General features: G+C 36.1%; 1 protein-coding gene across 1 annotated transcript; it reads right to left on the bottom strand.

Annotated features, from left to right (window-relative positions):
- Window positions 1-386: 386 nt before the first annotated feature.
- On the bottom strand, window positions 387-1,328 carry LOC122604280. Its single transcript, XM_043777167.1, has 3 exons — window positions 1,236-1,328; window positions 935-1,169; window positions 387-859 (listed from the first exon to the last, which is right to left on the bottom strand). Exons 1-3 carry the CDS (start codon window positions 1,326-1,328, stop codon window positions 387-389), a joined length of 801 nt encoding a protein of 266 aa, XP_043633102.1.
- Between the last annotated feature and the right edge of the window lie 15,519 nt (window positions 1,329-16,847).

Raw genomic sequence — 16,847 nt, 5'->3', positions numbered from 1 at the left:
ATCAGATCACCAACATTAAATGTACGTGAGACTGAGGTATCTCCAGGCAGCTCCACTTTGTAAGCACTTTCTCCACATCTTTCCAACACCTTGAAAGGACCTTCAGCTCTAGGCATCAACTTAGGTTCTGTTTGTTTTTGAAGACAAAAACTGTCTGCAATTTGATTTCATGTCTGCAACTGAAGATGTGGTCTGAAGATCTGTAAGCTGAAAATATAATACTGTTTGTTTTATAAACTGGTTACTGTCTGCATAAACCGAAAATATATAACTATCAAACTTAAATAACTAGATAGAAGACTAGAAGTCATTTAACATTCAAGTTATATAAAAAATACAATAAAAGCACAAAATAACAACTACCAAAAAAAAGAAGCAAAATACACTTAAAGTACATTATTTTGCATTAATTCTTGGGCTAATTGATCTCGAAGTTGACTCATGAATTCACGATCTGCTGAACTTCCATGTCGTGCTACCTCGTCTTCTCCATCTTCACCACCATCTTCTTCTTCTCTATTTTGAAGGCTTACATTTGGGCGATCATATTCATCAAAAAGCTCATCACTTGAACACTCTTTCCTTAAAAAATTGTGAAGCGCAAAACATGCAATCGTGACATTTCGTTGTGTAACCAACGAAAAGGGGGCCATGTTCTTTAATATTGGAAAACGTTTTTTTAATACACCATAAGCACGTTCAATAACATTTCTAAGTTTTGCATGTGCATGGTTGAATCTTTCTTTATCGGTCAATGCACGCCTTCGGCGAAAATCTCCAAGCCAATACCTCACATTTCGATATGGTGCCATAAATCCTCGAGTGTGTGCATAGGCAACATCACATAGATAATATTTATCTAAAAAGAATAATACGACCATCAATCTTCAATTTATATAATATAATAACTAAAGTTCAGATCATAACTATATACCTGGAGGAGGAAGTGGAAACGGTGCATTAGAATTTGATAAAGATTCAGACAATATTCTAGAATCGTGTGCCACTCCTTCCCAACCAGCTATGAGAAAAGTAAATACCATGTTGAAATCACATATTGCCAAAACATTTTGATAACACTCGCCCTTTCCTCTCCCTCTATACAAATGTTGTTTTTCAATAGGGACAATAGCATGTATTAAGGTTCCATCAAGTGCACCAACAGCTCCCTACATATCACTTAATAGTTTATAATTTACGTAGAAAGAAATCACAAAAGTATTTGTATAATGTACCTTAGAAACTCGTCGTAATCTCTTGTGATTCCCTGGAATATTTGGATTAGGATTAAAAGATGTTGGTACTATAACCTCTTTAGCAAACTCCATCATTCTTGACAATATTTTCATGAATTGTTTGCTTCGAATGTTGAAATCTGCGCTTAACGACCGAAAAACGTTGATTGTGACCAAGCATCATCAAAAACATAGCCATTTTTTCTTCGAGGGATATATGTTTACTATCTTTTAACCAACCTTTTGCTCTAAAATGTGTGCAAAGTCGAACAAAGGAATCACGTGACATACGTAGGAGTTCAATGCATTGTGTATCATTCCCTTGTAGCACTCTAAAGTAAAATGGTGTCCGGACATAACCGAAGTATTATCTCTTTTTCTTTTACGATGTCTCGGCCAAAAGTATCGGAGATATAAGAACATCATGATGAGGAGCAACAACTTTTGATTATAATCCATGATAAACCTGTTGAAAACATGCAAAAAAGCTGTCAAAAACTAGCCTTTTTGCTGCTAAATAAACAGCTCAAAAAACAACATTTTTGATGTCTGAAACGACCCAAAAACTGCACAAAAAATCAGTTGTTTTGCTGCTAAATAATCTGCTCAGATTACAGCATTTTTGCTGTCCATAACAACCTAAAAATAGCTCAGAAAACAGCCTATTCACTGTCCAGAAAAACTGCACAGAAAACAGTATCTTTGCTGTCCAAAATAACCTAAAAACAGCTCAGAAAACAGCCCATTCGTTGTCCAGAAAAACTGCACAGAACACAGCATCTTTGCTGTCCAAAATAACCTAAAAACAGCTCAGAAAACAGCCCATTCGCTGTCCAGAAAAACTGCACAGAAAGCAGCATCTTTGCTGTTCAAAATAACCTAAAAACAGCTCAGAAAACAGCCCATTCGTTGTCTACAAAAACTGCACAGAAAACAGCATCTTTGCTTTCCAAAATAACCTAAAAACAACTCAGAAAACAGCTCATTCGCTGTCCAGAAAAACTGCTCAGAATACGGCATCTTTGCTGTCGAAAACAACCTAAAAACAACTCAAAAAACAGTCCATTTGCTGTCCAGAAAAACTGCTCAAACCAGAGCTACTTTACTAATCACATAATGGTTCAAACTTCAAACTAATATATAAGGGTTCAACTAATACAAAACACATAATAGTTCAAATTACATAATTGTTTAAAACACAAAACACATAATGGTTCAAAATACGAATCACATAACACGAATCACACCAAACACATAACACAAATACCTATATCCCTCCCTACTTGAACATCCCCAATGTGGTCCCTGTCATCTTAATCCACCCTTTCAACACCTCGGGGTCCGACGGCAATGTCATCCATGCTTGTCTCATTTGTGTGGACTGACCAAAAATGTTAAATGCTGCCAAAAACAAGGGGTCTATAGGATCTAACCTAACTAATTTTAACTTCTCATAACATTCTTCGGTTGATGGTCCTTCCATGCTTTTCACCATATGCTTAAGTGCATTGTGCATATCACTAGCCAAGTCATCTAAGGTAACTTCATTATCATTGGAGGTTTTAGAGCTTTTAGACTTTTTCTTGGGCCTAACTTCATTATCATTAGAGGTATTAGAGGTTTTAGCTTTTTTCTTGGGCCTAACACTAGGCCCCTCATTATTGGTTGGAAGTTCATCACCATTTTGAGCAGTTTGTTCATGAGAGTCTCCATCTTCATCATCATCTTCCAGATTATGATAGCTACCATCTTCTATTTGAAGTGTTTGGACATGTGAGGATGATGAAACCCCGGATGTTTGGGTAGATGTCCATTGATTACCACCATTAGCACTAAGCCCTTCAAACACGGCTATGAAAAGGTCAAGATGAGGCAATGGTCGTGTTCTCAATGACATTGCCCTTGGGTGACCCTGTGCCAAATTAATAGGGACTTCAATAAATATCTTTCTATTATCTTTACTATTATCAATATATGACATGATATTGAAATTCTATAAAACACATACCTTCTTAAATTCTTCCCATTCTTGAGGCGTTAAGGTGAACATATTTGTTTGAGGGTTGTAGAGATTTCCAGTCTTGTTTCTCAAATAGCACCATCCTACATATTTTGATTTCATGGTATCAAAAGCATTTCTAATTTGCTTTTGAGTCAAATCCATGCCAAATTGTTCCTTAAGTTTCTTTCCTAGCCTACCCCAAGACTCTCTACACAAACTTTGTCCACGTTTACCTATTCTCTCCATTTCTTCAATACATGTTTCTAATACGCATTTGATAGCCTCGTCCGTCCACTGTTGTCGACCATCACAAGTTTCCATCTAAACTAAATAACAAACAGAAAATATAACTGATGGGTTGTTGTTTGCAGAGTATTTTTAGTATCTTATTACTAGTTAACGAACAAGAACTTAAACAAAACAAGATATGAATGAACAAAAAATTAAACAAACAGAATATGCATTGAGATCGAAGAAAGCAAAAAAAAAAGCCCTTTTGAGGGTGCACCAACAACAATCAGATAAGAAGAGAAAAAAAAGAAATATAAATGACAATAATCACTAAAAAATAAGTATATTTATCAAAGAAAGAAAAAACAAACATAAAGAAAAACAATATATAATTATAGCAAAGAAAGGAGGAAAAAATATAGATAGAAGACATACCTAGGGTTCCGATGAAGGAGATGATCGGCGAGTAAGTTGGCCGGTGAAGGGTGGCTGGCGAACAGTGGTGTGTGGAGGAGATGAGATGGAGGGAGTCTGGTTGATGGGGAAGAGCGGCTGTAATGTATTTAGATTTTGTTTTGTTTTTAGGTTTTGTTTTGCAGATGATATAAGAAGGTGGAATAATGCTTTTTTTTTAAGGTTATAAAAACACTTTTAAGATCTTATTTCTTTTAAAAAACAAACCGTCTTCAGCCCTAACATCTGCGCGCCCGCAGACATAAGATGCTTTGCAGATGTATTAATCAAAAACAAACAGAACCTTACTCTTTCTCTTTGAAGGTAATTTTTCCTTTTTGAGGTGGATCCAGGCCAGATCTCCTAGTGCAAAAGTAGGCTGTCTTCTATTCTTGTTTGCCTTGGCCTTGTAATCAGCATTTACCCTCTTAATTCTGGCTTTGACTTGTTCATGGAGTTTCTTTATCTCCTTAGCCTTGCTTTCAGCTTCAACACAAAATTTTGGCTCAATGTAAAAAGGAATCATGTCTATGGGTGTTAGTGATTCACATCATAACAGATTTCAAAAGGAGATTTTCCAGTGGCATAATTAGGAGCTCGATTGAAAGCAAACTCAGCTTGAGGAAGCTTCAGATCCCAATCCTTCAAAGTCTTCTTCACTAGTGTTCTCAACAGCATCCCAATGGTTCTGTTTGTTACTTCAGTCTGACCATCAGTTTGGGGATAGTGAGAAGTGCTAAATAACAGCTTAGTACCCATCAGCTTCCACAATGTCTTCCAAAAATAACTTAAAAACTTTACATCTCGATCTGAGACAATAGTTTTTGGAATTACATGAAGTCGAACTATCTCTTGAAAGAATAAAGCTGCTACTTTGGTGGCATCATTAGTTGTGTGGCAAGGAATGAAATGAGCCATCTTTGAGAATCTATCAACTACCACCATTATAGAATCTTTGCCACGTTGAGTCCTAGGTAGAGCAACAATAAAATCCATACTCAGATCTTCCCAAGGCTGATTAGGAACTGGAAGAGGGGTATACAAACCCTTGTGAAAAGTAGACTTAGCTTGCTGACAAGTAGAGCATCTCTTGACTATATCTTGCACGTCTTTTACCATAGAAGGCCAATGAAAATGTTCACCCAGAATTTCCATAGTTTTAGTAATGCCAAAATGACCAGCCAAACCTCCCCCATGTGCTTCTCTAATCAACAAATCTCTGATAGAGCCTTTTGGGATACACAACTTACCATTCTTGAACAGAAATCCATCTTGAATAACATAAGGCCCTTTAGCTTCATTTGGAGATGAACAAATAATATAGCCGAACTCCAAAATAGATAGCATAGAATGTCTTCTTGAAAGAGCATCAGCAACAACATTAGAAAAACCAGTCTTATGCTTGGAGGCAAAAGAATACGTTTGCAGAAACTCAACCCATTTAGCATGTCTTTGATTCAGCTTGTGTTGCCCATTAATGTACTTGAGAGCTTCATGATCAGAATACAAAGCAAACTACTTTGGTTTTAAGTAGTGAGACCAATGATCAACAACTCGAATAATGGCATAGAACTCCTTACCATAAGTACTATAATTCAGCTTAGATCCATTCAGCTTCTCACTAAAGTAGGAAACTGGTTTTCTATCTTGTATCAACACAGCTCCAATGCTAACACCACTAGCATCACATTCAAGCTCAAAGAGTGAATCAAAATTAGGCAAAGAAAGGATAGGAGCTGAACTTAGCTTCTCCTTTAAAGATTCAAAAGCAGCCTGAGCTGACTTAGGCCAACTGAACACCCCTTTCTTTAGACAGTTAGTTATAGGAGCTACAACTATAGAGAAATCTCTAATGAACCTTCTATAAAATGAGGCTAAGCCATGAAAACTTCTGACTTCAGTAATAGAAAAAGGAATGGGCCAGGATCTGATTGCTTCAATCTTGGATGGATCCATAGAAATGCCCTCCTTAGAAACCACATAGCCTAAAAACACAACACTACTAACCATAAAATTACATTTCTCTAACTTGCCACAGAGTTGGTGTCTTCTAAACAGCTCAAACACAACTTTCAAATGTTCCAGGTGTTCCTTCTCAGACTGAGAATAAACCAGGATATCATCAAAGTACACAACCACAAACTTACCAATAAGAGGCCTCAACACTTCATTCATTAATCTCATGAAAGTGTTGGGTGCATTAGATACCCCAAATGGCATGACAAGCCATTCAAACAGCCCACCTTTAATCTTAAAGGCTGTTTTCCACTCATTTCTTTCCTTCGTTCTGATCTGATGGTAGCCACTTCTCAAATCTATCTTTGAAAACACACTAGACCCATGCAACTCATCAAGCATATCATCCAATCCAGGAATGGGATATCTATACTTGATAGTTATGTTATTGATGGCTCTGCTATCAACACACATACGCATAGAACCATCTTTCTTTGGCACCAATAAAGCTGGAACAGAACAAGGACTCATTCTAGCTCGAACATAGCCTTTAGCAATCGGCTCATCTACTTGTTTTTGTAACTCATTAGCTTCATTAGGGAAGCATCTATAAGCAGCTTTATTAGGAAAAATTGACCCTGGGATCAGGTCAATCTGATGCTCAATCCCTCTAATAGGTGGCAAACCAGGAGGTAATTCCTCTGGAAATACATCAGCAAATTTAGCAGGTAAAGGTCTAACTATACTAGGGACTTCTTCACACTCCTTATCTTCACCATTTTCAAGCATAAGTAACAACAAAATAAAAGTACCACTGTCTAATTCCTTTTCAGCATCAGCTTGACTCATAAATAAAGATCTATCAGCCTTAGTACTTGATTCAGTCTTAATAATCTCATTGGGTTTTAAAGAAATTAGTGTGACTTTCTTCCCATTAATAGACAAAGTAAGTATTTAAGTGACCATTGTGGTACACATACTTATCATATAACCAAGGCCTACCAAATAGTAAATGAGAAGCTTCCATAGGCACAACATCACAAGTAACTTCATCTTGATAAACAACACCAATAGAAAAAGGAATAACTACTTGGCGATTAACTTTTACCTCATTGCCTGGGCTCAGCCATTGTAGTTTGTATGGGTATGGGTGCTTGGTAGTTGAAAGACCCAGCTTGTCCACCATATAGGTAGATGCAACATTGGCACAACTTCATCAATAATCAGACTGCACACTTTTCCTTTGATAGTGCACCTTGAATGGAAAATGTTTTCCCTTTGAGCTTTATCATCAGGAGCTTCATTAGCAGCATTGCTCTTCTAATTACCAACATGTCACCAACATCAGCTTCAACAAACTCTTCTTCACTAGGATCTTCATCATAAGTACACTCTTACCGAAATCGGATTTCCTTTTCGTGCCATATGCGCTTAGACTTTACTTTTTTTCCCTTTTTTATTCCCGGTCCAATATTAGTTCTCGAAGATCTTCGTATTATCTTCATACTCAGTTTCAGCCTCCAGTTCTTCAACTTCTTTCAGTGTGAGAGCCCTTAGATTGGGACACTCCGCTTGGAAATGTCCATACCCATGACACTTGAAACATCTCTTCTTAGGCTCCTTGGACCCTTCTCCAACTTTCTCATTTCTAGAGCTAACTTCTTTAAAGATAGGATTCTTGGCAGGTACAATAGGTTTAGGAATTGACTTGTAGGCTGACCTCTTCTTTATTTGCCTTTCAAGCTGAATGGCCAGCTTGCACACACCTTCAAACGTCCACACAGGCTGCAACTCCATCTTCTCAACAATTAAGGAATTCTGACCACCCATGAATCTTGCAATAGTATGTTCTTCAGCTTCCTTCACCCCTGTTCTGATCTTAAGTTTATTATGTCCCAGAAGTGTATCAATATACCAAAGTATAATGAACACAATTAGTTGTAGAGGGGGGTTGATACAACTTTTCCTTAATTCTTAACTAACTTTTGAAATAAAGTTTTAAAGACTCAAATTGCAAAATATAAATTTGAAGTACCTAGAATCAATAAAACAGTAAAGCAGTAAACAATCATTCTTGAACACAGATTGTGGTTTTCAAATGTAATCCTTTATCAAGATATAATCTATACAAAGAATTACAGGGTTGTTGCGGAAACAAGATAACCTACAATATCTAAACAACCCCTGAAATGACAAACAACAATCAAGAAGTTCTTGCTCAAGAGAAGCAGTCCAAGCTGACTTCTCACAGGCTAAGCTGTGTGTAAGAATAGAGAAAACTTATACAAAGAATGATTCTAAGGAAATGCCACACGTATGCATACAAGAAATGTGGCTTTCATAGGCGAAAACCATTCTTCTCTTGGTATCTAATTAAGCCACGTATTCTTCTTCTGTTGGACGATCAAATGAATATTTGATCGTGCCTTCATCGTACTTGTGATCCCCAAAACCTGCAGCACGATATTTTGATCTTCCAATAAAAATATGGACACACATATGTATATCTGTCACCAACCTAGATTTTAGGAACCTTCCTAGTCACGTCATTTGTCCTTATCAACAAATCTAGGTTGTCATTCTTCACTTGATTGTCAGACACAGATTGCTTGTTTGTCAAGAGCAAATATGTCTAAGTGTTTTCAAGCAAACTGCTAATCCCAAGCTAACTTCCATTACCAGCTTGGTCTTCTATCTTCAATCCTCCTCTTTGACTTGAATTAAATGTTATGACAATTTGATGCAGCTTGAACAACACTTGTTTCCATAAGATTAAACAATTACAAAGTATGAAGCATGATCTGGGTCAGTTACAGATCGCAAGCTGTGTCAACTTAGTCTGACCCAGATCAGATTACAAGAACCAAAAGATTACTAAGTGTTTATATATCAGATTTGTCATCACCAAATTTACAATAGCATTGGGACTCAACAAAGTTGTTCAAACTCCCTTATATACTCCACAACCTCCTTACTTCCTTGTTTCAAGCTGTTCATGTGAATATACAGCTCTTGCTTATAAGCTTGGGGAACAAACCTCTTCCGCATAACCTCCTTCAGCTTTGACCAGGTCTTGACTTTGCTTGTACCCTTATACTCTTTCACCCTTCATGTTTTCATACCAAGCTGATGCATACTTACTCAGCTTCATAACAGCAACCTTGAAACCTTTTCTATCATCACACCCCTTAATTTCCATAATTCTGTCCATAATTTCAACCCATTCAAAGTAATCATCTAGGTTAGAAGAACCAACAAAATCTGGTGGGTCTACCTTAATATCTTTAACATCAACCTTATGCCTCCTCCTACGCTGACTGGAAGCATCAGACTCGCTAGAAGATCTAGGAGTACTATCAGATCCAAGACTAAGGTCTTGGGAACCAGAACCCCTTTCACTAACAGCAATATCTTCTCTATTTAACCTCACACCACCATCTTCTAACAGATTAACAACCCTTCCAAGCTGTTCTTGGAGAGCTTCGATCTGTCTATCCCTTCTAAGATTATGAGCTTCTTCCAAAGTCACATTTCTTCTAAAAGCCATACTTTTACAAAGGAAACTCAGAACAACCTTCAAACAACACAACCCCAAGGACAAAAAGATACTCAGAGTCAGACTGAGTCAACTCACAAAACACACGCACAGCGGAAATTAAAACTATTTTTGTAGGATTTTTTTGGATTTTATGACAAACACATCCAAGCTGACTATAAGAACAAATAGTACAGCAACAATGAAACAGTGGAAATAAACTGAAATAAGAACAAATAAACAAGGATAGATAAGAATCTAATACTTGACTCGTAAAGGACTGAACCACCAGAATCAAATACCAGAAACACTCCAAAACCACCACTATATTTGATAAAGGCTGAGCCACCACAAATAAAGATAAAAGTAATGAAGAGTTTTAAGATCTCACCACAATAATCTATAAAGGCAAAGCCACCAAGATTATTGATAAAGGGAACACTTCAAACCACCAAGATCAAAGATCCATAAAGGTAAAGAAGATTTTTAAAATGAATAAAATTCAGCTCTATCAAACTTTCATAAACACACCCTCCTTTTACAATAAAAGGCAGTCTCTATTTATAGAGGAACTACATGAGACAGGGAATATTCTGCCCTAGACAACTAGTACAAGGTTGTTATAAAACAACCAATAGGAATAGAGAACACAATCTGCAGTTGTACGGTAGTGGAAGGTTCTCTCTCTGGTTCCCACATGTATTCTTTTTCTCCTACAATCAGGTGTCACCAAAATAAGACAAAAAATACACAATTGAATTCTTATCCTTATTTAGATTCATCTAGAACAGCCACACATACGTGCTAATCACATGACTTGACCTGGTTATTAAAAGCATCAAATTAGATAAGTGTTTGAAAATCCAAGGTTGATTCAATTCCAAGCTGACTTTTCTTCCAAGCTAAACCCAGATTGGACGAATTTGCGAGCTGATCTTCAAACTTCCCCCCCACATTTCAGTCTTCCCTTTTAAGTAAGGTGAATCCTAGGGGGCAGATAGGATCACCAATCATCTTCCCAAAGTGTGCCATCGAGTGAATCATCATCATGGCCTGAGTTGAGTCCAAGCTGACTCTGTCTGAACTGAGTTCAGGGCAACTCAGGGCATTTTCGTATCACAAGGTAGCTTGGGATGATGTTTGTCTCCCAAAATAAGAAGGAAGACTTGGAATCCGTAAGCTCCAACCCTTTAATGTCGCTTTGTTTTCTGTTCATATATGGAAATTATTATCAAGAAAAGAATCGCTTTAGGTTCAATGGGTGCATACAAATAAATTACAAAATGCAAGCTTTTGAAATCTTCTTTATTGTGGAAATTTAGCTTGGAGTTGGAGGAAAATGTTACAGTTAAGGCCTATGATTCAACAATATTTATGGTTTTCTATTGGAAATGGGCTTAATACATTTGCTTAGCATGCCAATTGGTGTGAGGATAGTCCGTTGTATGGTAAAATCACTTCTAGGCAGATTACGGCTGCTGGATTCAATATTCATTCCAAGGTTGCTGATCTAATAATGAACAATGATTGGAATTGGCCATCTGGTTGGATTCAGCTAGTACCTGGCCTTCCAAATGTTCCCACTCTAACAAATGATGTTGATACAATCCATTGGAAGGACAGGAATGATGATTAAATTGTTTTCTCGATTGGTGTTCTTTGGGATGATATCCGGCCAAGGCATACCAAAGTTGATTGGTGCGACCTTGTTTGGTGCAATCATTGTATCCCGAAGCATGCTTTTATTCTATGGCTGGTTTTTAAGCAACGACTCAAGACTCAAGATATGTTGCTACAATGGAATGTAAACCTGGATATCGATATACTATGCCCATTTTGCAAAGCCCAGTCGAGCTCACATGTGCACTTGTTTTTCGATTGTTCTTATTCTGCGCAGGTATGGAAACGAGTGGTGCAAAAAGCAGGTTTACAATCTCGACAATCTTCATGGTCTTTGATTATTGCTAATTTAAAGCCAAGAGCAAAGAAGAGATCAATACAAAATGTAATTAACAAGTTAATTCTTGCGGTAACTGTTTATTTCATTTGGCAAGAAAGAAACAAGCGTTAATTTATGAAGATGGAGAGTTCGGTCGAAGTCCTTGCTGAAGAGATTTTATCTACTATGAGACTCAAGATGCTTACTTTTAAGTACAAGAGAACAACCAATGTGAAAAGATTTCTTGCTGCATGGGATCTTCCAGTGTTACTTATCAAGTCCATTTAAATTGTCTTTCTGTTTTTTTTTATATATATTGTCCTAGGGAAGTGGTAGTTTATTGGTTATTGTTTTGCATCTTGATGCATGGACGTTTTGTAAAGTCGACTAGCACCCTGCTATGTTGCCTGATTTTAGATGATTTATAAAATTACCAGGGGTGACAGCCTGTTAAGTCCAGATTTACTGGACTCGCTCCAGACAAGAAGACTGGAGCCCTCTGAAGATTTGTCCAGAAATTATGAGAAAGCCAGTGAACCGTTTACTTGTACAGGAATCTGGATTCCACCAGATTAGTTCACTGGACTTCACCTCAGTCAAGATCATTTCAATAAAGAACATTCTCACTGAAGTCGAAGACTAAAGTCTGAAGAAAAAAGACTGACAAATGGCGGTGCTCACTGGCAATTTTACCAGATCTCATGACTAAAGATCACTTCTGTGTTCTAGACCTTACAAGTCTGAACACTGATTACGAGGAATTGACTTATTTGCCTTTGCACGCCTTTATCCGGACAATTCATTTGTCCTTTGTTAAAAGTTCTTACACGCGTGTAAAGGTGGTTGGTTAAAGTATCACAAGTCACATCTAATTGACTTTATACTTTAACCAATGCTTTTAAGGAATAAATAATAATATTCCTTAAATGCATGTAACCATATTTGTACGGCAAAAAGAATATTATACTTATTCTTTTTGCCTACAAATACCAAGTCACTTCCCTCGTCCAAACACACTTTTGCAATTTGGTGTCTTTGCTCAAATACTCTCGATCTAAACAGCTATACTTCACAACTTTAAGTATTTCGATCAAAAGAGTTTATTTAGCAAATATTAGATCACTTGTAATTCATAAGGTTGTTTAGATACTTACTTTGTAATATCTTAGTTCCGCAACAACCTTGGTTTTTATTTAACATCAATAAATAAAATACACTTGAAAATTACATTGTGTCTCACCATTTATTTTACTTGCTTATCTTTATATTGCTTAAGTTACGTATTACATTATATATATTCTTGCATTTATATTAATTGTAATACTAGTCCAATCTAGTGCATACTTGACTTGTCGTATTCTACACTTGTGGGTTAAACCATCAAGTGAGAGACTTCACACAGCCATTTATCAAAAAAAATAAATAAACAAACATGATTAACTAATTAATTGGACCCCATTGGGCATTTGAAATAGACAATTCTACTCCGACAGAGCTCTCTAGCGTGGACCTGGTTAAAACAACGTATGTCAGACCTCTCGTTGTCGAATCGCGACACGAAGTTTTAATCGAAATTCACCTTTAAAAAAAAAGTAATTGGATTAGTTGGAAAATCTCTAAACTTGTAAATACATAAATCAAAAATTTGACTATCTACATCTTACTCTATTCGAACCACATGAAAGACGATATTGAGAACGGTTGATTTATTCCTCAAACAAAAAAGTGTTATGCTGTTTTATGAATCTTTATCGTTCAAAATCTATATCTATAATATAATTAAGAGAGGAGGTTGGTGATTGTATACCAAACCGAGATTAAGTTTAGAAAAGGAGATGATGGGTGTTTTTGGTTGTTTGTTGGCGATTCCCCGAAGGTAGAGTTATGATCTCTTTACGCCAATCAATTATGATTTGATTGTTAGCCGATTGAGATCGCGCTATTGTGTTTATTCTTTATCGATCGTGTTTAGAGAGTGTTGCCATGTGTTTTTGACAGAGGTGTGTTTTATGTGTATATTTTTTGGAGAGGCCGAGAGCGTCCCTTGAATATCCTGTCCCTTTTTATATGCGATGTTTGACTTGGAGAAAAAGTCGAGCCCTAGGGTTTCCTTGATAAAAGGCTGGGAGCATAACTTCCTTAATTACTGGTCTTTCATGATAAGGACAAATCTCGATTATTTAGGGAGGTAATTCTTATCCCTTTTAATCTATCTGTGGAGGCCTTCGTGACGGACGATACTTCGTATCTCAACATTATTATGTCAGGGTCTGCGTACCGCTAAAGAGGTATGTCATCAAGCCCCCCAGTCCAAGGGGATGCTTTTTGCCAAATAAGTATTGTCTTGGACTATTCTTGCTAATTTACGAACTCATGGGGGAGGGGGGTGACTTGATAAATGGAATCCAAAAAGTTTGTGCTTGTCAGTACGCGTATCCTAAGACACGTAATCGACGGTTAGGGTTTTTGTTTCATTTATTGCTATAAAAGGCATGCGACCGTCATTTATTAAAAATCTTTGTTATCCCCCTTTTTGTAAGTCTTCTGCTTCTTTCCTTTTAATATACTGCCGTCATCTACTGTTCCTTCTTTATTATTTTTGTTTCCTGTTCATATTACTGCAGATTTCGAAGTCATGTCGTCCAAGAGGAAGGGGACGGATGTTGGATCTTCAGATGTTCCCCCTGACAATGTTATCGCAAAGAGGGGGAAGAGTTTTGTTGGTATGTCATCTGTTTCTTTTTCCGGTAATATTTCTCGTAAATTTGTGGGGGAAGAGTTGGTCTCTGAAGAGATGAGTGAGCGAAAAAATTTTCTGGTTCGCGGTTTATGTCGGGAATATGAGTATTCTCAAGATATGTTAAAGGAATCCCAACTGGTGGTGAGTAATTTATTTGGCAGGATTGCTGACTTGGAGAAACGCTTGACGAAGCAAGATGTGGAGGCTAAGGCTCTTCGTACTGATTTGGAGAGACTTCATGATGAACTTTTGCAGAAAGATCTAGATAATATGTGTCTGCGGGTGGAGGTAAAGGCATTTGTGAAAAAGTGATCCCTCATTTATGTGAGAATCTTGCAACGGGTCCGCGGGTAGTGGGTTTGATTGATGCTGTGGTGAATGCGTCCAAGAAGAAAGGAGTCTTGTCTGCTACTCATTCCGAGCATTCTTCTAAGTATCTGGAGGCGAAGGAAGTGTTTGACCAAGCTATCTTGAAACTAGCGAGTTATCACAGCAACTATATTTATGACATTACCATCTTCGCCACTCCGGGGCTTATGACTTTTTGGTCGTAAAGCCTCGTTTTGATTAATTTGATATTATTATCTGTATGGAACTTTTTATGTGGTAGACTTTATCTTCCTTTGTATCCATACATTGTACATATTGCATATGCTGGGTTAGCTGTCCAGGCGTCCCTGTTAGTTTGTTCCCTTTTTGAGGTTGCGACTCTCTATGTTAATTAATGGATTGTCCCTCGAGGGACTTTTGAGGCTCGTAGCCTGATACTTGTAAGACTATATGGTCTTCAATTTTTGGAGATTATTGTCCCTTTTTAGACTTGTTTGTAATGCGATATTCCCCACGGGGGTTCTTTATTTGAATATTTCAGAAGTATTTCAACTGATACATATTATTAAAAGAGAGCGTCCCTAGAATATCTTGTCCCTTTTTATATGTAATGCTTGACTTGGAGAAAAAGTCGAGCCCTAGGGTTTTCTTGATAAAAGGCTGGGAGCATAACTTCCTTAATTACTGGTCTTTCATGATAAGGACAAATCCCGATTATTTAGGGAGGTAATTCTTATCCCTTTTAATCTATCTGCGGAGGCCTTCGTGGTGGACAATCCTTCGTATCTCAGCATTATTATGTCAGGGTCTGCGTATCGCTGGAAGGGTATGTCATCAGTTGGGATTACATTTGGTACCCCTAATCCATCTCCTTTACCCTAATAATCCATCCTTATTAATTCTCAATTTTTTTTAATATTTATTTGATAAAACATGGTCGACCTTTAATAAAAAAATCTTATAAAAAAATCTTTATTATTATTATCTATAATATAACTGAAAGGCATCCTAATTCCCCTCTTTTAGCCTAATCCTCTATCCTTATTAATCTTCTAATTTTTTAATATTAATCTAAATTAATTTACACTTTTTGGTTTTTCATCACCAATTTACACTTTAACCCCAATATAAAACAATTAATTTACACTTTTTGGTTTCCTATCACCAATTTACACTTTAATCCAATTTAAAAATAATTAACTTACACTTTTTGATTTTCCATCACCAATTTACACTTAAAAATAACTAATTTTCACTTTTTGGTTTTCCATCACCAATTTACAATTTCACCCAATTTAAAAATAATGAATTTATACTTTTCGGTTTTATTGGTAATCTATAACATAACTCACGTACGACAACAACAAAAAAGCTACGATCAACTACAAAAAGTTTTTCTTTTTATATATTTTGCACACAATTAATCATTATTATTATTTTTTTAACATTGAATTCTTATATTATTGTTATAGTTATTTTTTTAATTTAATTTGAGGTTCATTGTGGTTTTTTTAACAAGATAAAAAATTACCATATTAGTTCATCTGGAAGATCATAAGCCAACTCATGTTAACCATCATTTATGACTCTGTGTTGTTCATGTATGGACTCTTTCAGGGTGGAACGACCCGAAGAAAATCAAAATGTTCGAGATGGTCTTTGTTGATGAATTGGTATGTATTTTTCAAACTATATAGTTTACACTTTTAGAATATAAGAAACTGTAAATTTTTTATTTAACAAAAGTTATAAAAAAGGGGGGGGGGGGGTAAACTAGAATAAATATTTATATGGAATTAATTTTCGTATGTTTCTTCTTTAGCTTTCATATTGATTAAGTTGTGATATATGACTTGATTAATCTAAATATTATATATTAAAATTTGTATTTGTAACCTATATTAACTCTTAAGATTTACGACTATATCTTTATATAACCTTTTACATATAAAGTCTAAATTTGCTATGAGTAGGTTTCTGATTACTTTAATATATTGACTTTGATTATTTTGATATCGTCTTGAAAGTATCTCATTAATGGTGTATACTTAAGATTTAAGATTATATCTTTTTATAAGCTTTTAGATAAAAAGTCAAATTTTGCTATGAGTAAGATTATGATTATTTTAACATATCGACTATTATTTTTTTGAATCTGTTTTTAAACTAGTTCATTAATGGTGTAATTTTTTAGCCAATGTTATTATATCGGGGAAAAATGCTACATATTGCGATGGTGTTGAATGTTTTAGTATGATTATTTAACATGGTGGAACAATTCATCATTTTAGTTTGTGTATGACAGATATACTTCGGATCTTATGAAAAGCATGTTATCAATTTTAAATAATACCTTTATATAAAACCTTTTGATCCACGTTATGTTTAGGATTTAACACAACAGGAGATTGCTTTGTAAGGTTTTT

The sequence above is a fragment of the Erigeron canadensis genome, chromosome 6 (genome assembly GCF_010389155.1).
Source record: "Erigeron canadensis isolate Cc75 chromosome 6, C_canadensis_v1, whole genome shotgun sequence".
NCBI classification, from domain to species: domain Eukaryota; kingdom Viridiplantae; phylum Streptophyta; class Magnoliopsida; order Asterales; family Asteraceae; genus Erigeron; species Erigeron canadensis.
Note: the sequence above shows the minus strand (reverse complement) of the source record. Positions and strands in the feature narration are given on the sequence as shown.

What these genes read in the sequence shown, in the direction of transcription:
- LOC122604280 (XM_043777167.1), bottom strand. Translation starts at nt 1,328, where the DNA reads ATGGAGTTTGCTAAAGAGGTTATAGTACCAACATCTTTTAATCCTAAT. An exon ending in GATTACGACGAGTTTCTAAG is followed by an intron (nt 1,170 to 1,235) that starts GTACATTATACA and finishes AGTGATATGTAG; the next exon opens with GGAGCTGTTGGTGCACTTGA. An exon ending in GTTTCCACTTCCTCCTCCAG is followed by an intron (nt 860 to 934) that starts GTATATAGTTAT and finishes TATTCTTTTTAG; the next exon opens with ATAAATATTATCTATGTGAT.